The sequence below is a fragment of the Balaenoptera acutorostrata genome, chromosome 2 (assembly GCF_949987535.1).
Source record: "Balaenoptera acutorostrata chromosome 2, mBalAcu1.1, whole genome shotgun sequence".
NCBI lineage: Eukaryota > Metazoa > Chordata > Mammalia > Artiodactyla > Balaenopteridae > Balaenoptera > Balaenoptera acutorostrata.
The window spans coordinates 146,507,766-146,530,803 of NC_080065.1; the positions used below are offsets into that span (position 1 = coordinate 146,507,766).

Sequence of the window (23,038 nt, forward strand, 5' to 3'; positions counted from 1 at the left end):
TGGGGAAGTCTCTCTCCCTTTCCAAGCATCCTTTCCCTCATCTATAAAAAGACCCACACAGTCCTTGCTTCAGAGATCACTGTGGAGATGGAGTGAAATTCCCCAGGGGAGTCATAGTGTCAGGCCTTTCCCTCCCTGCTTCCTGCCCCCGCCATGTTGTCTTTACTGGGAAATACGCTGTAGAGAGTGAAAGAGAAGCCAAGGGCTCAGGGCCCACCTGGGGTAGGAGGCCTCACCCCGCCAGCAGCCTTGAGCTCTGCTTCCTGGTCTCTCTGAAGTCCGGTCCTGAGGTTTACAGCCCCATGGGTGGGGCTGGGGTGGGGATCACGGAGGGAGGCAGTATGGCAGCTAAGCTTTCCTATTGGCTGTTGGAGACCAGTGGTGTCCCAAGTAGAAAACCGCAGGCTCTCCGGAATCAAAAAATGTGGCAGGTCTCCTCCTCCACTGCCAGCAGTGTGGTTTTAGTTTATGATAAGACCTGAGTCTTCTGCCCGGCTCAGGACCCAAGGCCTTCCAGTCAAGGACAAGATTCCAGTAATGATTAGCTTGTTACCCTTGGCCAGGATTTGCAGCCTCAGGAAGGCCACAGCTCCGGCAGCCACCCCATCAACTTTCCCTCTGTGTATGCACACATACGCAGGCCCCTGGCTCAGGCGGACGCTTATTCCTGCACACATGTACACATGTTCCTTGTGTGTATGTGCACTTTTCTCCACGCATACTTACCCACCTGCCTGTGCATATATGCACATAAACAGGCATGCATGTGTAAACTGACACATACACACCTGCACACTTACATACACACTGCCACCTACACATAACCCACAATCCTTAAAACACACACTCACAAACAAAACTGCACACACTCAGATACACTCACCCTCATGTTCAAGACATACTCCTGCTGTGGTAGATTATTGCTAAAGATGGCTGTCATTAATTCTTTTCTTCTCTGCATGTGCATGCTGCCCTACCTATCAGAAGGTAAATTCTACTCCCTTCCTCTTGAATGCTTCTTGTGGAAGAAGCAACATTCTGAGATTTCTGAATCCAGGCTTTAAGAGCACTGGCAGCTTTTACTTCCTCCTTGTTGGAAGTCAGCTGCCACGAAAGAAGTGCAACCATTCTGAGACTACCATGCTGTGAGGAAGCCCAAGCTATTCGTATAAAGAGAGAGAGGAGCCATGCTGATGTGCACTAACATGTCAGAAACGGGAGGGAAGCCTTCTTAGACCTTCTAGCTCAGCCTAGCTACTAGTGGAATGTAGCTTTGTGAGTGACCGCCGATGATGCCATTTGGTGCAAATGACCACCCAGCCACACCCTGCCCACATTTCTGACCCACAGAATGATGGGAAATAATAAATAAAACTTTAAATAGTTGTCTTAAGGCATTATGTTTTGGAATAGTTTGTTATGCAACAATAGGTCATTGAAACACCCATACATATTACATACTCACTTATGTTCATGTATACAAACCCATGTACAGAAACATGTGTGACATGTGTGCATATATGCACATACCTTTGTACTAGGCACTTTCTTTTTTTTGGTCATGCCATGCAGCTTGCAGGATTCCCCGACCAGGGATAGAACCCAGACCCTCAGCAGTGAAAGCCCAGAGTCCTAACCACAGGAACACCAGGTGATCCCCTGTACTAGACACTATTGACTGTCTATCCAACATCCATTCCCACTTGTCTTCCTTCCTGACAGAACTCTGTCAGCTGACTACCCTTCCTCCAAGCAGCCTTGTGCTTTGAAAGGCTGAGACCATCCTCAGTTCCAGGAGAGGGATCCTGATGAGTCTAAACCAAACTTGGTGGTCTCATCCCCCCAAGATGGGTTTAGCTTTGGCAACGTTTAGTTCTAGCCAATGAGACACGGGGGGAGGTAGGACTGGGCTTCTGGGAAAACTTCCTCATTCTAAGGAAAGTCACCCTAGAAGCAAAGATGCGTTTATCAGTCGCTGGATTCTTAATGTCTGAGTGTGGGGTATGGAAATGCTACAGTCGTTTTGTGACCATGAGGATGCAGAATTAAGCAAAGTGGAGATGTGGACAGGCCCTTAAAGACATTATTGATCGAGGCAATCAGTCAACTTGAGAGTCCTCCCTCCCCACCTCTGGAATTCCAGTCATGAGAGATAAAACTTATTTATTGTTTGGGGAAGGTTGTTTGTTTGTTTTTGCTTAAGTCTAAGGCATCCAACTAATATCTACCCTCCCTTCAGTAAATAAACACTCTCAACATACCTGTGAACAAACAGATCCAGAGGCATACTCAGAAAGTCACAGCTGAGCACATGTGCACTCTGCTTTGCATGTATACACAAGCACATAATACTCCACATGTATACACAGTGATACACACCCCAACACAAAGGAAGCATATATCCTTCTACATACACAGATACAGGGGGACCTACACATACTTTGTTACACATGCATGCAATTCCTGTGTACAGTACCGCAGACATAAACGCACCTGGGCCATGTGCATTTTTGTACAGAGAAGCAGAGAGACACACACTGGTCACGTTAATATCAACATGGATTTACCTATTCCTGCCCACGTCTGAATAGCTGCAACAAACATACAGCTCTGAGGGGCTCCTTGGCTGCAGTGAGAAGCCACTGGCAGAGGCCAACAGCACCTCACCTGGGACTGACAGAAAGTTCTGGATAGAGATAGGAAAGAGGGACTTGCAGACCAGAACACGGCCCAGGAGGCAGGAGGACAATTCCAGTGTGACCTGGATGTACAGCCCCGTAGCCATGGTGGCTGAACTCAACACAGCACCAAGGAAGGCTGTGAGAAGCTTGTTTCCACCCTCAAAGGGGAAAGAAAACCTCCCCCACCTGCCCAGCACCTCCTTCTACACTGACACAAAACCTATGCTGTGAGGAAGCCTAAGCTAGCTTGCCCTCCAAGGGCCTCTTCTGGCTTTCCTCATAGGCAAACACTTGACCTGGACATTGCATGAAAGTGAATTTTCACCGTTTATGGCAGTGGGCACTCTAGGTAGAGAGACAAGTGTATGCAAAGGCACGGGGCTGCAAAACAGCATAGTGAGTGTGGGAGATTCCAGTGACCATGAGTCTGCAGCAGAGAGTCAGCGTGCGACAGAAAATGAGGCTGGGGAGGTGGGCAAGGGCCATGCCGGGCCCCTGGGTTCATCTCTGCACTCTGTCCACTCTGCCCTGTCCACTCACCCTGACCCCCAGTGCCAAGTGACTCTGCACTTAGGCCTTCACCTTCCATCCACTGGTCTTCTCATGCCAAACTCCTGCATCAGACTGATAAAAAAGATGTTTGGTTTCTTTTTTTGGGGCTGCGCTATGTGGCTTGTGGGATCTTAGTTCCCCGATCAGGGATCGAATCCGGGCCCCTCAGCAGTGAAAGCGTGGAGTCCTAACCACTGGACCACCAGGAAGGCCCTAAATGATGTTTTGGAAGATAAGGTAGCAATAAGCAAATTTCCTTTCTGTCTTGCATACGAGGTTATTTGGACTTTATTCTCTCAATCCCCCTTCTTGTATCTTCCCATACCCAGAGGAGTTACCAAGGAATTTTTTTTTTTTTTTTTTGCCACACCATGCGGCACGTGGAACTTCCCTGACCAGGGATTGAACCCTCGCCCCCTGCAGTGGAAGCGCAGTGTCTTAACCACTGGACCACCAGGGAAGTCCTACCAAGGATATTTCTGTTAAATTAGTTTTTATTTATTATCTGATAATGTAAATTCATCTTCCAGAAATTTCCTATTTCTTTGTTTTTGAATTTTTGAATTTTATTTTTTATACGTCAGGTTCTTATTAGTTATCTATTTTATACATATTAGTGTATATATGTCAATCCCAATCTCCCAATTCATCCCACCACCACCACCACCCCAGCTTTCCCCCCTTACGTTTGTTCTCTACATCTGTGTCTCTACAGAAATTTCCTATTTCTAAGTTTAATAAAATGCAAGTTCTAAAATAGCACATATGATACAATCTCATTTTGGGTAAAAGGTTGGCATGTATATTTACGTGTGCATCATAATAAGGTCTGGAAGGATACATACACCAACTTGTAAACAATAGTTATATCTGAGTGATGGGATTACAGATGATCCTTATAGCTTTTTAGGCTTTTCTTCATTTTTTAGAATTTTATGCAAAAAGCATATGTTACTTTTATCAGCAGGAGAAAATGATTTCAAACCAAAAAGTCTTTTTTTTTTTTTTAAATGTAAATGACTGCTTATATTTATTTATTTATTTATGACTGTGTTGAGTCTTCGTTTCTGTGCGAGGGCTTTCTCTAGTTGCGGCAAGTGGGGACCACTCTTCATCGCAGTACGCGGGCCTCTCACCATCGTGGCCTCTCTTGTTGCGGAGCACAGGCTCCAGACGCGCAGGCTCAGTAATTGTGGCTCACGGGCCCAGTTGCTCCGTGGCATGTGGGATCTTCCCAGACCAGGGCTCGAACCCGTGTCCCCTGCATCGGCAGGCAGATTCTCAACCACTGCGCCACCAGGGAAGCCCCAAAAAGTCTTTAATCTGAATTTTAGCCAAAAGTACGAAGTTGGTTGGAAGAAAGTGAGAATAAAGACAAAATTTCAGGGGCTTCCCTGGTGGTGCAGTGGTTGAGAATCTGCCTGCCGGCGCGGGGGATGTGGGTTCGAGCCCTGGTTGGGGAGGATCCCACATGCCATGCCACGGAGCAGCTGGGCCCGTGTGCCACAACTGCTGAGCCTGCGCTCTGGAGCCTGTGAGCCACAACTACTGAAGCCTGTGCGCCTGGAGCCGGTGCTCTGCAGCGGGAGAGGCCACTGCAGTGAGAAGCCCGCGCACCACGACGAAGAGTAGCCCCCGCTCGCCCCAACTAGGGAAGACCTGTGCACAGCAACGAAGACCCAACACAGCCAAAAATAAATAAATTAAAAAAAAAAAAAAAAAAAGAGAAAATTTCAGGGAGAAGTGGGGAAAGGAGACATGAAATCAACTTGTGCAGGATTGGGCTTCCCTGGTGGTGCAGTGGTTGAGAATCCACCTGCCAATGCAGGGGACACGGGTTCGAGCCCTGGTCTGGGAAGATCCCACATGCCGCGGAGCAACTAGGCCCGTGAGCCACAACTACTGAGCCTGCGCGTCTGGAGCCTGTGCTCCTCAACAAGAGAGGCCGCGATAGTGAGAGGCCCACGCACCGCGATGAAGAGGGGCCCCCGCTTGCCACAACTAGAGAAAGCCCTCGCACAGAAACGAAGACCCAACACAGCCAAAAATAAATAAATAAATTTTAAAAAGAAAAGATGACTACTATCTTTAAGAAAAAAAAACTTGTGCAGGATGGAATCTTCCAGGTGTCTTCAGGAGCCCTGACCTACCCTTATCAAGGGAGTCTTGCAGCCCATCCTCTGAACCAAGGCCAGTCAAATAGGCGAAGGGGATCATAGAAACGGCGCCCACCTCAAGGAACGTCTGATCTAGGTGGCAGTATGAGCCACGTGCAGCAAAAGCATGCCAGGCAGTAAATGAGAGGAGAGCTGAAGAGCTGACTCACCTGGGGGTGGGAGACATGGGTTCTGTTCCCACCTGTGGCACCCAGCGACCTTGGGCAAGTCGTGTCACCTCTGTGAACCTCAGTCTCTTATCTGTCAAGCAGGTACAATGACAATGATTGGAATGCTGTGATGATCAGATGAGATAACTTACCTGTGACTGCCTTGTGAACTCTCAGGTGTGCCACAGGTCATCTTTCAACCTGCAGCAGGGCCTCTGATACAAAGGAATCCATCCCTATGATGGAAAGTCAGACCCAAGCAGGAGGCAAGTGGAATAGACCATTTCGGGGCAGGGCCACCTTTGGATGGTCCTTAAAATCCCACCATGCAGGCTGCAGCCTGCACAGCTCTGACGTTTCAGAATATCAAGTCAGGAAGGGCACTCGTGTCTTAGCTCAAGGACCCACACAGCCCATTCCTCTCTGTAGAGCAGTACACCCCAAGGAGAAAAAAATAGGAGTGGCCACTTCCTGGCCTCCTCTGAAATGTCCAATCCTTTTCATAATTTAACTGCCTACTCCGGATAATTACTTTTCTCCTGCTTATGAGCTTAGAGCAATAGTAGTTCCCAATAACTTAATAAGGCTAAATTATAATGAGTGTCCTGCGGAATTACACACTGCATTAACACCAGATGAGTTCATTAGAAATTCATTAGGAGTGATTCCTAGGGCTGCCACAGGAATTAATCACAGTTAGCCTGCGGCAGGAGAGGGGGCAACGAAAAATTGCACAGGAACTGGATGAAGACCTTTCGGCATTTGACTTTGGCCTGAAGCAATATTTTTAAGAGTCATGGGGTGCTTTGGCTGTAAGTTTGGAGGTGAGGTTGTTTGGGTGTTGTTGGATCTACCTCCCTTGCTGGCTATGGCCCCAGCAAGGATCAGACCAGGAGATACGGGGGTATCTCGTGGCATGCCCAGTTCTGGGGTGTTGAGAAATTATAGAGAGGACTTAGGGTTCTCGCCCGCCCGGCATGCGTTTCCCCTTCCTCTGTATGAGCCCTTCCATGTTCTTTCCACGTTCCTTGAAGAGCTACCCCTCCCCCTGCTGCACATGGGTCTTCATGGGACTGTCAATCAAGAGGCTCCGCCCACCCCCAGGAGTTGCATGCAACATAGCTAGGCCGATTGAACTTTGCCTCCTGGTACTTTTTTTTTTATTAGCTAGTATCTATTAAGTATTTGCTAGGTGCCAGGCCCCTTCCTAAGTACCTTCATGTACTGAGTTATCCAGTCCCCCCATGTCTCTAGGAGGCAGGTTTAATTGTTAGCCCCATTCTGCCAACCAGGAATTCCAAACAGGTTAAGTCACGTGTCCAAGTGATACAGCCAGTAATTGGTTGAGCTGGGAACTGGAGTCTCAGGTGGAGGGCTATAAGGATGGAGGGTGGTTGAAGGTGATTCACTGGATGGCAGTGTCCCATGGGGTCTGTCTCTTCCTTCCTTCTTGCTCTCTAGTGCTATGGGCTATCTGGAGGTCTGGTGGTTTAGCTTTTCCATCCCCTCTATGAGCTACCCTATACCCTCCAAGAAATCCACTCCCACTTTTTTGCTTGTCACCAAGAATCAGTGTCTGTACTTACATCTGAAAGAGCCCCAAGTCACCCAACAAGTACCTGTAAAGCCCCTTAAGACAGGCCTCGGGACTTACCTGGTGGTGCAGTGGATAAGACTCCACGGTCCCAATGCACGGGGCCCGGGTTTGATCCCTGGTCAGGGAACTAGATCCCACATGCATGCTGCAACTAAGAGTTCACATGCCACAACTAAGGAGCCCACGAGCCGCAACTAAGGAGCCCACCTGCCCCAACTAAGACCTGGTGCGACCAAATAAATAAATATTAAAAAAAAAAAAAAAAGACAGGCCTGCCCTGGCTCAGCTGACATACAGGTCACACAGAAACATAAGGCCAGTTTCCTGCCCTCCAGCTGCTTACATCTCAGATAGAAAAGCAATGGTAACAATTGAATCCCACACCCTCCTATGCAGATTCTAAGCAAAAGAGAGCCAGACTTGGGTGGGCTAGATGCGTGGAGAAAAAGGCTTCATGGAGGGCACAGAACATGATCTTTGGGGATAGTCACTGTCGTGGACACCTTTCCATCATCTGCCATCCCACAATCCCCTCTTCAAACACTGTCCCTCTCTACTCAGAACAGTTGCTCCTGATTGCTGAGGTGGTACCTCAGGACCCCATTGGTGGGGCAGAGCATCTGCACCCTGTCTCTGTTTAGAGAACTCCTCACTGCATGGACCCCACCTTCCAGTATGAGGCTGAGAAGGCCAAATACTCATCTTCTCATCACCCCTTCACGTGGCAACGAAGTGCCTGCCTGTGACTTGGGCTCCACTGATCAGACATTCTCACAAAGACATTTTCTCTGCAACTTGCAATGCGAAGAAGCAGGGGAAAGGGCATCCGTTCTGGTGGTGGTGGGGGCCATGTCCAGTGCCCAGGGGAATGGTGGCTGCAGTGCCAGTATGCAGTGCCACCGTTGGTAAGGGCTACAAACTGCCCAGGCCAGCTTTTGGTGGTACTGGCAGCGGGATCCTCACAAAACCATTTCTGTGATGTGATTGTGGCTATGGTTCTGTTTGTCCACTCTCGTCCCTTCTTGTTTTCCAAGCCTGAAAATTCTGTGATCTAATTGATATCCTCACAATAAATTTATTTTCTGCTCAAATCAGTTTCCATTGCTTGCAATGAAGAGCTCTGCCTCCCTGCCCACAGCTGATTGGACCAGAGGCGGACACTTGACTCATGACAGACCAATCAGATTATCTCTCTCCTGACTCAGCTTCCCTTGCGTGTTCTGAAGGCCCTGTGGTCTGCGAGCACATGGACAGCAGAGAAAGGACGTCTGTGGAGAATCAAGTTGAAAAAGAGAGAAGCTGAAGATGAAGAGAGGGGGAGGGGGAGAGAGAGAGAGAGAGAGATTCCTCTAGTTCCTCATGAAGACTTCTATTTCCCCTTGGGTTCTCCGAGTTGCCCCTGCATCCTTAAAATATTAGGTTGAATTACATGAAATTGTTGTTTTTATAGGTCAAGAAGGTCACATAGCAGCAATTATGTATGCTGCAACCTAGTAAGCTCCCCTTTTGGCCTACGCTGGATCAAGTGGGATTCTTTACTTGCAACCCAAAGGGCTTTGTCTACAACAGTCAGACATTCCGTTAGCTCAGACATAGGGAGTGGAGCAGGCAGAGACACAGAGCAGAAGCAGGAAATAAGGGTTTTCCATGTCTGGCAAAGACTGTCCCCAGTGAGAAGACTGCCTTGCACACCAGTGGCTACAGGACTTCCCACCTCCTCTCTGGGCACTGACTCGGAGGTCACTGTCCTCCGCTGGTTTATAATCCATGAACTTCCAGAAGACCTTCAGCCCCACCCTACTCACCTCAAATAATACCACAGTTGACCCTTGAACAACAGGGGACTGAACTGCCCGCCTCCACTTATATGCAGATTTTTAAAAACAGTAAATACTATGGTACTACACAATCTGCAGTTGGTTGGATCTGCAAATGCAGAGGAACCACAGATACAAGGGGGGGACTAAAAGTTTTTCATGGATTTTCAACTATACAGAGGGTCTGTGCCCCTAATCCCTTGCATTGTTCAACTGTGTTCATGTTAATATATGATCTTGAATAATGCTTTTGTTTTTGTTTTCTCCACATGGTGCTGTTTCCTAGTCATGTGTGCACTTTTACCTACCTAACCTAACTATCCAATAACAGGGGACTGGTTGAAGAAGTTGTGATATATCCATACAGTGGATTGCTCTATGGCCATTAAAGCGATGGCTGGGGCTGGGGTGAGCAGGCGGGCAGTGGGAGTGATGTAGAAGACTTGATAAGGGTAGTTGGCATGGAGAATGGGGTTGAGAACTACCCACTGATGAAGGGGAGTACCACTGAGCTGTTCAAAACCTGGCTGAGGGCGGACCATGAATTTGTGGTGATGTGCACCCCCCGACCCCATGCCTTTTCTTCTGGTTGTAGCCAGCAGTCCTGGAGATGGGAGGTGGAAAGACACTTTTTTTTTTTTTTTTTGGTCCAAAGGTGGGAGCTGGGAAGTCAAGGTGGCCAAAGGACATTTAGGATCCTAGCAAAAGAAGTGAAGCATCCATGGGCTGGATAGGAAAGGAAGTGAGGCTAAGAGTAGGGGATGAACTGGGGGAAAGGGGATGAGCTGTGAGGCTAGGAGATTCATTCAATGGGGATGGGGACAGTTTTCTATTCTGCTGCATATCTTCCTTCCCTAACACAGCCAGCTGCTCAGTAAATGTATTTTCAATGAATGAATATGTGGGTTATAACTCTGACATTAGAGCCAGAGACTGGCATTCTGCTTTTCGTCAGAGAACCAGCGGTACCCATAGTGGTGGCAAGTACCACTTCAGGTCAGAGAAAACTGAGTTCAAATCCAAGCTGCATCAACAAGCTGTGTGACCTCGAACAAGTCACCTAACCTTTCTGAGCCTAGGCTTTCTTTTCGGTAAACAGGGATAATGACAGCTTTCTTGGAAATTTGTTGCAGGGATTGAATGAGATGCCATGTGTCGAGCACTTAGCACAGTGTCTGGCACTTTGGGATCACTTGCTAAGTACTGCAGGAGGAATAATGGTCTCCAAGGGCCTGGCTGGTTCTGGAGGCTGCATCCAAATCCACTTGCTGCATTTAGTTAGAGGTCATGAGTGCAAGACCTGAAGCTAAACTGCTTCCTCAGTCAACTAACTGTGACATTTCTGAGCCGGTTTACTCATTTACACAGTGGGAATAATATCAGGACCTAACCAATAGACTGGTTGGGAAAATTGGGTGATAATTTACGTAAAGCATTTAGCATACTGCAGGTGCACAGCAGAGGCTGGCTGCTAGGATTCCTCATTATCTGAGATGGAGAAGGCCATGGGTGGAGCTGACTTTGTTGAGGGCGGAAGAACAGGAGTTTTGGACCTGTGAAACTTTGAGATGGCATAAGACATGAAGTGCAGCTGTTAGGTGGGCAGTTGCATGTAAGTCCAGAGGGGAGGTCTGAGATGGGGAAAATATCTGGGAGTCATCAGCATACAGATGATATTTAAAGCCACGGACTGGATGACATCACCACGGAAGTGAGGGCTTACAGAAAAGACAAGACTGAGGACTGAACTCGGGGTCATCTGATGCTTTGCAATGATGGAGATAATTGTCACTGCAAAGCTGGTGACCAGACACAGTGGGGCTGAAGCTGCACAGCCAGCCTGCCCCAGCAACATTTACTTAACATCCTCTTATATACTCGGCCAGGCTCTGAAAAAAGTGCTTTACAAAAGTTAACTCGTTTAATACTCATAACAACCCTTTAAGTTAGAAGCAATTATTATCTCCACTTTGCAGATGGGAAAACTGAGACACAGGAAGATAGTTAACTTGCCCTTGCATACACAGCCAGCAAGTAGCAGAGCTAGGATTCAAACCCAGGCAGCCTGACCTCTGAGTCTCTATCTCTTCCAATTTTAAAATTCTAATTCTAATTTCTAATTGTGGATAAACAAAGTGCCAACTGGACTTTCCAAGGGAATGCTGAATTTCTTAGTCTCTGACCCTTGAGAGCACAGCTAGGCAAATCATCCTGGAATAAACTGCCATCAGAGGTCCCACTGATACTCCAGGATCAGCCCCAATTAGCATTTCAGATTCTTGGTTGAGGAAAGAAGAGGAAGGGGGGTTTGATCAAGGAATCTGTAGGGTTGGCCAAAAAGTTCGTTGGGGTTTTTCCATAAGGTGTTATGGAAAAACCCCAATGAACTTTTTGGCCAACCCAGTATAACACTGATGGATCACTTACTACACGCACGGCTCTGGGAAGTCCTGGGGTGGGGCGGTCAGGTGGGGCGGTCCTCTTCCAACCACGGACTCAAGCACCTGCATTTCCTACTTTCTTCACTAGTTACTCCCAGAATAATGGTGGCTGATTTGAGGCAGGAGCCAGAGTCCAGGTGGGAAGTTGGGGTGGCCCAAGGGGATTAGCCTTGGGGCCATTCTTTATCTCCATGGGGTATAGCTGCTCTATTGGTTCAACTGCCCCATAAAACCTCACTGTGATACGGAGGCAGTTTGAGTTCATTTACCCCTCTTGGAAGGTTCTCAATGAGTATCTGAGCACATAGGTGAACCCCAGTTGAAGAGGGAGAGAGAGAGGGTGTGGACGGGAGGAGGGTTGGAGGGTAAAATTCACACATAAACTCCAGTGAAAGGGAGCACATCTGAGTCAGGTGTCCCAGTGCCAAGGCTGTCCTTTCCCACACCCCTGCCACTCCCATCCTGCCCTTGACGCTGGCTTTGGATGAGCTACTAAGGAGAAAAAGGTTCTGACCATGCACAAGGAAGTCGATGGGAAAGGGACTTAACTGTGGGTCTGGAGAGCCCATCTGCCAGCTCCTGCCCACGTCCCCTGGCCTGGAGCTTCTCAGGGTAGCTGCAGCACAACCAGCAGGGAATTTGTCAGATGCAGATTCCAGGGCCCCACCAGGCCTACCAAATCAGCACTCCTGTGGGTCAGGGCCCAGAGGTTTCCATTTTTCACAAGCCCTCCCCTCCTGCACCCTCTGCAGTGTATGATAAAGAACACATTTGAAAAACAGTCTCACAGCCTATTCCAGACTGATCTGAACAAATAAAACAAAATCAGAGGTATCCCAGTGTCTACTAGGTGCACAGCCATAAGGAAGTATGAAATGCAGCCTCTTTCCTTAAAGGGATTATAATCTAATTGGGAGGGACTTCCCTGGCGGCCCAGTGGTTAAGACTCTGCATTTCCATTGCAGGGGGCATGGGTTCAATCCCTGGTTGGGGAACTAAGACGCACAAGTCGCGAGGCCAAAAAAAAAAATCTAATTGGGAGATAAAAGACATACTTTGTGAAGAGTTAAATTAATGCTACCATGAATAATTCAAAACAATAGGCAGATAGGCTGGACAAACTGCCAATGAGTGGGAATAACAGTATCATTTAATGAGCACCTACAAAATACTAGATCCTATGCTAAGCCCTTTATTTATATACTCTGATTTAACCTCACTAAAATCCTGGAAGACAGGTATTTTTATCCCCATTTAATAATAAGTAAATTAAGGCTTTGGCTTATTTGCCAGTCTCTCTCACATCCGCCTTCCCTGACCCTTAAGAGGTGATCAGGGTGATGCCCCTGTTTTCCCACAATACCCCAATGTTACAGACTTTATCTCACTTATCACACCGTGTTACAATTGCCTGTTTACTAGGCTGGATCTCTCACAAGATTTGAGGACAGATAACTTGGTAGTTCCAGAATCTAGTGAACAGTAGGTACTCAGTATTTTTTGAATGAATAAAGATTGTGTGTCTGAAGTCTCAGGGCTAATACTGTGACTCAAAAGCCCAGGTTTCCCCCTGAGCAATTACAAGCAGCTGGTATACACCTGGGGGATTCCTGTAAAGGACAATCTACAGGCTGGAGTAATCAGAGAAGACTCCCGGGAGGAGGTGGAGTTGGAAAGACAATTCAAATTTGGAAAGACGGGTGAAAAGTGAGCAGTCATTCTAGGCAGGCCAAGGCATAAAGGTGAGATTCTGCAAAGGGCACCCCTCCTCCGAGCCTAGAGACCCCAGGGGATTTCGGGAGACTACACCCCTTTCCCTAAGCCTCCCTAGCCTCCCAAGGGAGGTTAGCCTTCCCTAGCCTCCTTAACCATCTTACATCGAACCTACATCCCATACTTCTGTGAAATTACAGGGAGATGGCAAATGCTCTATTGTTTCCCCATGCCCAGACCGGTATGACATGTTTTTTATTAGTGGATTTCTCCATTTGGAAAGTCCCTTTTAATAATTAATGGGATAGTTTTCAGTTTCCATGAAGAAATAAAATCCATTAATGTCTATGATATACTGCTAAGTGGGGAAAAAAGCAAGACAAAACAGTGTCTTTGGATTTCATTTTTGTTAAAAAGAACAGAAAAAAAAAAAAAAAGGATAAGCACAAATAAGTTTGTGTGCATGTGGGAAATGTCCAGAAGGTTATATACTGAATTAAAGCGCAACTGCTCTGGAAAAGGAGATGTAGGGGTGTGGGGCTTTCACCTTTACTTTACCCAGCTTTGAGCTTTTGTCTTCTTAAACATTGAGTATGTATTAATTTTACAGCTGAAAAACAAGACCCCATGGTGGGATTATAGGCAGCTTTTAGTTTATTTGTTCTTTGTTCCTCCCAAAGTATCTACTATGAACATCTGTTGCTTTTATAAACAGAAAATTAAAAACCCTTTCCTCCATAAAGATTGTTTAAAGAGGAAAGAAAGAGAATCTCAAGGTGGCACAATTCATGATGTTGGGAAGCAGGATGTTTGGGGGAAAAGAACTAAAGATGTTCTAAATTCTGAGTTCCAAGAACTTCAGCACCCAGGCAATCTGGGGCTAAACCAATTCAGTCTCAACATGGCAAAACATATTAAGAGCTGTAAGAATGTGCCAGATCCCGTAACTTTGTAATCCCATCCTGGGGCTTTAGCTCAAGGAAATACTTTAAAAAAATTCTCTACATATAAAGAAGCTCACTGTGGCCTCTCATTTAATGGGGTAACCTGGGCTCCCCCTAAAAGTACAACAGCAAACATTACGCAGCCATATCTAACAATAAACATGGCAGCCTAATAGAAACATGGGACTGTGTTTACAAACTAATACCGAGCAAAGAAAAAGAGAATGGAATATTGCATTATATAGTGACTATGGCTATTATATACCTGCTATAATTAGAGTTGTGGGAAAGAAAGCAAGGATGAGAGAGGAGAGGGATGAATGAAAGAGGCAGGAAGACAATTAAAAAAGTAAAAATAGTTATAGTGTTAGGGTAATGGGATTATGGAGGACTTTTGGAAATCTGTTTAAATGATGATGAAAGTTGCCTTGGTAGTAAATATGAACTATACACAGGGGCTCTGTGACTTTGAGCAAGTTACTTAACTTCTCTGAACCTCAAGTTTCCTCCTTGGCAAAATGGGGACAATAATGGCACCTACTTCATAGAGTTGTTTGGAAGATTAAATGATATAATTCATATAGAGCACTCAGCATCATGCCCAATGCATGATAAATATTCAATAAGTGTTAGCTATTATTGTCATTGTTATTTCATCATTATTATCAATGAGGGGAAATTCTCATATGCTCCAGGTGGGAGTGTAAACTGTTCTAGCCTCCGAGAAAGGCATTAGGGCATAGATATAACTTATATATAAGTTTATATATAACTTTAGATACAAAGCCCTTTTGGTTCCAGGAATTGCATGTCTAGGAATTTATCCTTAGCAAATAATCTCAGTAAATAATCTGACATGTACACCAAGAGGTGTGAACGAGAATGTTTATCTCAGATTTATTTATAATAGAAAAAGACTGGGAACAACCTAAAGACCCAGCAATAGTTACATAAATTATGAAACATACATACCATAAAATATGTACAATATACCTTTATGTAATGATATACACGTGTACTTACATCATTACATAAAAAAAGAAGTGACAGAACAATATAATCTCATTTATGGAAGAAAGTATAGGTGTGCATTTAAAAGTCTAGAAGGATAGCTACCGACTGTTATCAAGGGCCATCTCTGCCAGAACTGTCACTTGCTCTGAATTATGAAATTTTAATATATATAATTCAGCATCAGAAAATCCACGATGAGGTGTGGGTGAGGGGAGTGTGGGTGTGTGGTTTTTTGTTTTTTTAAAGTGAGACACCTGGCTGGGGTGAGGAATTCTAAGACTGGAGACTGCAGACTGGCAAAATGTGGCAAAGCTGGTTTCATCAGTTCAGAAACCACTCAGTCCCAGGTCTGGGGGGTTAGCAACTGTGGTGAATTCTACTTTGGATAGCAATGATGGGGATTCTTGGAGAGCCCGCTCTGGAAAAGGAGACAGATGCAAAACTTTCCTTAATTAATAATAATAAGAGTGACGGCCTTTGTAAGTGCTTCATACTTGCATGGCCAATCGGTTTGATCCAGAGAGCAGTCCCACAAAACAGGCAGGGCAGGAATTATCACCGAGGAGATGGGAGTCCTTAATGTGAAGTGGTGCCAGAATCAGAACAGGGACAGGAAGTGGGGGCTGAATTCCTAGCCCTCCCAGTGGTGAAGCTGGAATCGAGTGAAATTCACCACGCTCCCAGCCCACGCCTGGCACATAGCAGGTCTTCAGCGCACCTGGCACTGCCTCCTCTGATCGGCTCCCTGGGCCCTCGGGCAGCTGCTTCCCTTTGCTCGCACCATCTGCACCCATCTCGTGCCTATTCTCCTTCAAGTGCTCTTTGCTGCAGACAACTCATTGTTTCCTTTCACTGTGGCCCTTCCCACCTTCATCGCACTGTTCCCTCAACTTAGAATGTTATCTGCCTACATACTCAGTCTCTTCCAACCTTACCACTTCTCTAAACATCCAAATTCCTTCAAGACCTGTATTAAATGCCATCTCCTATGCAAAGCTACACCAGCCAGCTGGACACCATCGCTCCTTCCCTAGGCCCCAGGCCCCAGACCTGCATGTCTCTCGGGACACATCCCATCCTGCTTGCACAGGGGTTCTCTGCAGGTGTGTTTTGCCCCTGGACCAGACTGGAGGCTCTTTTGGGAAGGGGGTATGTCTCACTGTTTCCTCAGTGCTGGCCCCAAAATGAGGTGCCCCAGGCACTTTGGTCGATGAATGCAGGGGTGACTGAGTAAATGAGGGAAGATGGGAGCATGGATGGAGGGAGGGCTGGGCAGAGGTGGATGACACCTCAAACCCTGTGCCAGAGCTGGCCCTGGCCTTGCCCATGGCAATGGGATTCCAGCCAACGAGTCCCCAGGGTGAATAACCTCAGGTTTCTGCTGCCTGCCTACACCATAAAATTGCAAGTGCTTCCTCTTCAGGGGCGGGAAGGAGAAGTGGGGTGACTTTGGGGCTGAGCCTCAGCATCTGGCAGGGTTTATAAGCTGAGGCACCAGACCCCTGAGCACCGCAGCCCTTCCTCCTCATCCTTCTGTTCCTGAGCCTCCAGCTCGCCGGCAGCATGGCCTTCACCGGCAAGTATGAGATCGAGAGTGAGAAGAACTATGACGAGTTCATGAAGCGCCTGGGTGAGTGAGCTCCTGAGAGCACCTTCCTGGGGCTGGGCTGTCACGGCCAGCTCTGCACAGGGAACCCAAAATCTACGAGGCTCAGAGAAGTTGAGGGACTCGTGCAAGGTCACACAGCTAGTAATGGGTGAGGTGGACAGTTGATGGGCTTATTCATTCAAACCTTTACTGAATGCGTGCCACACGCATGGCCAACCACTGTTACTGATGGGGCACCTCAGCAAGACTTGCCCAAGGTCACACTGTGCATCAGGGGCAGATGTCATTAGACCCCCTGGGCCCGAGGATGAGATGATGAGTGGTGTCACCACATCCTGCCTGGGGAGAGGTGACCAAGGGGTGGGAGCACAGAGATCAGGTTTGACAAGCCACTCGTTCACTCAGTCACTGAGCAAACAGGGGCCTCTTACAGCGCTAGGCACTGTGGGTGGAGATCAAAGACCCCACTCTTCCGACTGTTCAATTTGCAGCACTGGTTGTGAGGAACCAAAGAGACAGTGGACTTGACAATCCTGCAGAAATCTTGGTGTGCTACCTAAGTGTGAGGCAGTGCAGTTGTCTAGCTTGAGGACAGCCCCAGGGGACCAGGGCCTACTACCTCCTGGTAGGAAACGGGCCCCAAGAGCGGGATCCGTGTGCCCTGGGGCTTTGGGAAGGCAAGAGCCCTTCTGAGTCAGTTACTGGGACTGGCCCTGAAGGAACAGTGACTTGGCTTCACCTACAACAGTCTAGATGTGGGAATCTTTATCTGTAAAACAAGAGCATTTCAAGACAGTCTTGAAGGTCTCATTCATTTTAGAAATTTGTGAGGTTGGCAAATTTCTGTTCTACTACTATCAGAAGAGCAGCTATTATTTATTCTTAACTATATGCCAGGAGTTTTACCAGACACAATCACTGTAATTTAATCCTTGCAACAGCCCTGTGAAATGGGCCTTATTATCCCCATTTTTCGGATGAAAACACTGAGGCTGAGAGAGATAGTGACTTGCCCAAGCCACATGGCTCACGACATGGGGCTTGTGCTCGACTGTCAGGCTAGCCTGCCGTAGGGGAGGCAAGCTCGTGCCCAAAGCCACAAGTCGTAGGCAGCTCTTACATGGCCACTCTGCTTGTCCCCTGGCCCAGGGCTCCCCAGCGACAGGATTGAAAAGGGTCGCAACCTCAAGATCATCTCAGAGGTGCAGCAGGACGGGCAGAACTTCACCTGGTCCCAGAACTACTCTGGGGGCCCCTCCATTACCAACAATTTCACCATCGGCAAAGAGTGCGACATGGAGACCGTGATGGGCAAGAAGTTCAAGGTGAGAGACAGCTAGCCACCCCTCCCTACTTCCCCAGGACTCTAGCTGACTTCTTGGTCCCCACCATGTCCCCAGGGGCTGTTCCCCAAGCTGAGGCTTCTTCTCGAGTCTAGCCTCCAGCTTTAAGAGCTTGAGTTACTTGGCAATTTAGCCTCTCCTAGTTTTTAATGCTACCGCCAATAATGGACACTACAATGATAGTAAAAATTGTTAACATTTGCTGAATCCTTCACACATATATCCCAGATACTTGCTGGATCTGCCACACATCTTAATGCAGGTAAGCCCATGAGGTCGCTACAATTACTGCCCCATTTTACAGATGGGGGAGTTGGGCTGAGTCATAGGATTAAATAGCTGCCTGGATCCCACAGCAGGGGCGGGCCTGCATAACCAGGCAGTCTGGTTCCAGAGAGCATAACCACATTTTTTTTAAAAATTAATTTATTTTATTTATTTATTTTTGGCTGCATTGGGTCTTCATTGCTGCACGCGAGCTCTCTCTAGTTGCGGCAAGAAGGGGCCACTCTTCGTTACAGTGCACGGGCTTCTCATTGCGGTGGCTTCTCTTGTTGCGGAGCATGGGCTCTAGGCGTGCGGGCTTCGGTAGTTGTGGCCCATGGGCTTCAGCACTTGTGGCTCGCGGGCTCTAGAGCGCAGGCTCAGTAGTTGTTGCACACAGGCTTAGTTGCTCCGTGCCATGCGGGATCTTCCTGAACCAGGGCTCGAACCCGTGTCCCCTGTGTTGGCAGGTGGATTCTTAAGAGCTGCACCACCAGGGAAGCCTCCATAACCACATTTTTATGCTGCCTCCAGTGTGGCCTAGAGATTAATCGCCCAGGCCCTAGAACCAGACTCATCTGGGTTTGAAACTGCAGTCTTGGGTAGCAAAGAATTGAAAGGTGGTTGTTTGTCCCTTCCTACCCAGACTGGTCCCCCAGGTCTTCCACCCATTCTCCTCTGTAGCCCCCAACCCTGGCCAAAAGAGTACTTTGCTCCTTCAGGCTTCCAGGCTGCCAAGGTGGAGGATACGTAGTCATAATATTCACATTCTGCCACTTGGGTATTTTAAAAATTTAACAACTTCTCACAGATGTCTTTCTGTGTCAGCACATATTGGCTTGCCTCTTCTTTTTTTATGGTGGTACAGTATCCTATAGTATGGAAATGCTATCATTTACTTACCACTCCCTCATTAATAGATTTTTAGGTTATTTACCAGTGGATAATACAGGTTGGATATTTAGGTTGTTCACTATTACAAACAATGCTGCAATCAACACCCTTGGATGACATTAGCATCATTCTAATAATGATGATCATAACTGACTCCATAGTTAACAAGGGGTGCTCAACACCAAGCCAGGCACTGCTCTAAGCACTTTATATATATCATAGTAAATCATTTAATCCTCGCCATAACTCCAGGAAGTAGGTTCAGTTACTACCCCTATTTTAAAGGTGAGAAAACCGAGGCACAGGGACTTCCCTGGTGGCGCAGTGGTTAAGAATCTGCCTACCAATGCAGGGGACACGGGTTTGAGCCCTGGTCCGGGACGGTCCCACATGCCGCGGAGCAACTAAGCGCGTGTGCAACAACTACTGAAGCCCGCGCACCTAAAGCCCATGTTCCGCAACAAGAGAAGCGACTGCAATGAGAAGCCCGCGCATTGCAACGAAGAGTAGCCCCCGCTCGCCACAACTAGAGAAAGCCCATGCGCAGCAACGAAGACCCAACGCAGCCATAAATAAATAAATAAATAGATAAACAAACAAACAAAAACGAGGCACAGAAAGGTTCAGTGACTTGCACAGGTTATCTATATCTTTGGATATATGTAATCAGATGTCTATAGGGCAAATTAATTCCTGAAGCGGGATTGCTGAGGCTGCAAGCAGGCCCTTCATCCCTGAGGGGCTGGCCTGTGTTTGGGGGGTGCTCTGCAACTCTGGCTGTGTTTGCTTCTCTTCCAGGCCACTGTGCAGATGGAGGATGGGAAGGTGGTGGTGAACTTCCCCCACTACAAGTACACTGCGGAGATCATGGATGGCAAGCTGGTGGAGGTGAGTGTCCCGCTCGTTCCCGGCAAAATTGATGAGAATGCTTTTCTGCCCCCAGCCACGGGCCCCAAGAGGTGGTCCTCTGGGCAGCTGGTTTTATGGGCAACCCCCCCGCCCAACCATGGGCCAGGCTCTGTGCTGAGCACTAGGTGCACGTGACCTCATTTGACCTTCACAATCACCCTGTTAGGTAAGGATTTTTATCCCCATTTTGCAGGTGAGGAAACTGAGACACGGGATGGCTAAGTGATTGGCCGAAGGGCACAGAGCTTTTTTGACAGAGTAGGGATTTGGCTCTGGGCAGTCTGACTCCAGTGCCCACACTCGGCCACCTCAGGGACACACGTCTGGACCCTTCCCAGAGTGTGAATGAAGTGGGGAGTCTGGGTGGGCCCTGCAAGGGTAGCCATCACTCCATTCCACTTCCACAAGGGACTTCAGGCCCTTGCTGCTAGATCTTTTGGTGTTTCAAGAGAAGCTGGAAATTGGCACTTCCAAGTGAAATTTCCAGTCCAGCAAACGTTGCCAACTAATTAAACATTTTCCGAAACACTGACAGGCACAACTGTGGACTGACCCCTCCCACACGCCATTCTCTGTAAACACAGGTTGGAGGTGCTGCCCTGGAAGGCCCGCATCTCACATCCATCTCTTCTCCCTGGGGCTCCAGAGTTTTCCCCAGGTGAAAGAAACGGTGTGAGGTCAAGAGGAAAAGGAAGGCATTTCTGCATGTCATTCCCCCTTCGTGAGCCTGTGTCCTGGGCTAGAGTCCCCTGGGGGAGGTCTGGTCTGTCCTCCCCAAGCCTCTCCAGAAGGGAAGTGATGCGGGAAGCAGGATTTGACTCCCCCTGTCCTCTCTCTCTGTCTCTCAATCTCTCCCTTGTTTCCTTGTCTTCCTCATCTCAAGCCCAGTCTAGAGAAAAGGAGCACGTGGCCCAAGAGGCTCAGTGCCCTCCCATTACTCCCATTTTACAGAGAAGCCGTAGAGTCTCAGAGACACAAGTAACTTGCCCAAGGCCACGCAGCTATTTTGTGGTGGAGGCAGATCGCATCAGCTGGCTTCTAGATTCTCTCTCTGCTCTTCCCAGGCCAATGGGTCTTCTTTCTCCCCTTCATTTTAGTTTAAAAAAAAAAAATCTAAAAATAAATACATGTACAGTGTTTTAAAAATATATCTATGTGTATGTGTGTGTGTATATATATACACACACTATATATACATACATACATATATATGTGTGTATGTGTGTGTGTGTGTGTGTGTGTATATATATATATATATATATATATATATATATATATATATATATGTGACATAAGTGACTATACATTTTTTTCTGGATGGAAATTGACCTCTTGGAGAATCTGATGAAAGCTAGAGGCAAAGCTCCCCAGCCTGTGAGGAGTGCAGGGAGAACACAGGGCAGGAGAATGGAGCACATCTGTGCCCAACTGAACTGATCCTCCCAAATGGAACAAACCCGCTTCCTAACTCCTAGAGGCGCCTGACCATGGAGCCTATATGGTGTGAGCAGAGCCCAGAGTTCAGGGCCATTATACACACACACGCACGTGCACGCGCACGCGCACGCACACACGTAGGCAGGCGCAGGCATGCACACACACAAATGCACACGCACACAGACTAGGCACCAGAGACAAGCCGTCTTGGTTGCAGATCTCCCATCTCTGGAGGCCCAGCATCATTCTGGATACCTCCCTTCTTCTCCACCAACATGGGTGCTTTTTGCGAGCACCCCTCCTCCTGTCTCCACCCACCACCAGCACCCCTCCTCTCATCACCTCTCCTCTCATCACCTCTCCTCTAGACCGTGCCCCAGCCTCCTCCCCGGCCTCCCCCTCCACTTCATCTTCCATCCATCCCATATGCAAATCACACATCACTTCACACTGCTGCCCTTTGACAAAACTGCTTCCACCAAACTCCATTTGCCACCTGCCCCTCCTCACAAGAAAGCTGCTTTCCTCTGCTGGGGATCTGGACCAACTGATGCTATGCACACATCCCAACACAGCGTGTCTTGGCCTTGAGCCCAGGGCACCACACACAGTGGGCCTTGGCTGAACAGTATCCTCTTGCAGCCTCTTCCATGAACGCTTACACTTCCTGAGGACAGGGACTGTACCTTCCCATCACCGAGCACAGGGGCCCCATAAATGCTAAATGGTGCAGAGGGTGAGCATGGCCGCTCAGCCTTAGAGGGGTGACTGATTTCTCTAACCTTCAGCTTTCTCATCTGTACAATGGGGACAAGCTCGGTGTCGTGGGCATGTGCCTGGCATGGGTGAACTGAAAGGGACAGACGGGTGGAAGGCTGTCCCACGAAAAGCCACATCACGCCAACATCTGTTAGCACTTTGGCCACACAGAGTCCACACCATGAGTCCTGTAACAAATTGGGAAACTGAGGCCCAGAGAAGCAGTGCAGCAGGCTCACTCCCACTCAGGGCTGGGACTGGAGGCTGGTCTACCTTCTCTGGGCCCCATGGTCATCTTGGGGCCCCTGCACTGACACCCCCTCTTCCTGCTGCTTCTTCCAGGTCTCCACCGTTGAAGGTGTGTCCTACGAGCGCGTGAGCAAGAGGCTGGCCTGAGCTAGTAGGCAGGGCTCCGCGGGGGCCGCAAAGCCACCGATAAAGCTGATGTAACAACAGACATTCTGCTCGTTCCAGAACCTCTGTCTTTGTTCTCTGGCGTCTTGGGGCAGTTCTGGCTGGCGGGGGTGGGAAACCCCTGACGATGGCTACACAGGCCACACCTTGGCCCTGAGATCTCTGTGGGACCTGTGTCATGGCAGAGGGAAACGGGTATGGACGGAAGACCCCTGGCCCCGGGGAGAGGGCAAAGGCGGTGCTCAGCGTGCACGGCGGGCACACTTCTGGGGACCCCTCGCCCCAGCCTGCCACCCACACTCGGCGTGGAGACCATCCTTTCAA

The 23,038-nt window shown here is 48.2% G+C and overlaps 1 protein-coding gene across 1 annotated transcript; it reads left to right on the plus strand.

The window, feature by feature from the left end:
* The first annotated feature begins 16,639 nt into the window (after positions 1-16,639).
* Positions 16,640-22,696, plus strand: FABP6 (fatty acid binding protein 6). The gene is made up of 4 exons (XM_007171438.2): positions 16,640-16,715; positions 17,844-18,019; positions 19,994-20,083; positions 22,643-22,696. The coding sequence occupies exons 1-4, from the start codon at positions 16,649-16,651 to the stop codon at positions 22,694-22,696; spliced, it is 387 nt and encodes a 128-aa protein (XP_007171500.2). The 5' UTR covers positions 16,640-16,648.
* Positions 22,697-23,038: the final 342 nt, after the last annotated feature.

Coding starts and splice junctions, on each gene's coding strand:
- FABP6 (XM_007171438.2), top strand. CDS start 16,649: ATGGCCTTCACCGGCAAGTATGAGATCGAGAGTGAGAAGAACTATGAC. Junction 16,716..17,843: donor CGAGTTCATGAAGCGCCTGG/GTGAGTGAGCTC, acceptor CCCCTGGCCCAG/GGCTCCCCAGCGACAGGATT. Junction 18,020..19,993: donor TGATGGGCAAGAAGTTCAAG/GTGAGAGACAGC, acceptor CTTCTCTTCCAG/GCCACTGTGCAGATGGAGGA.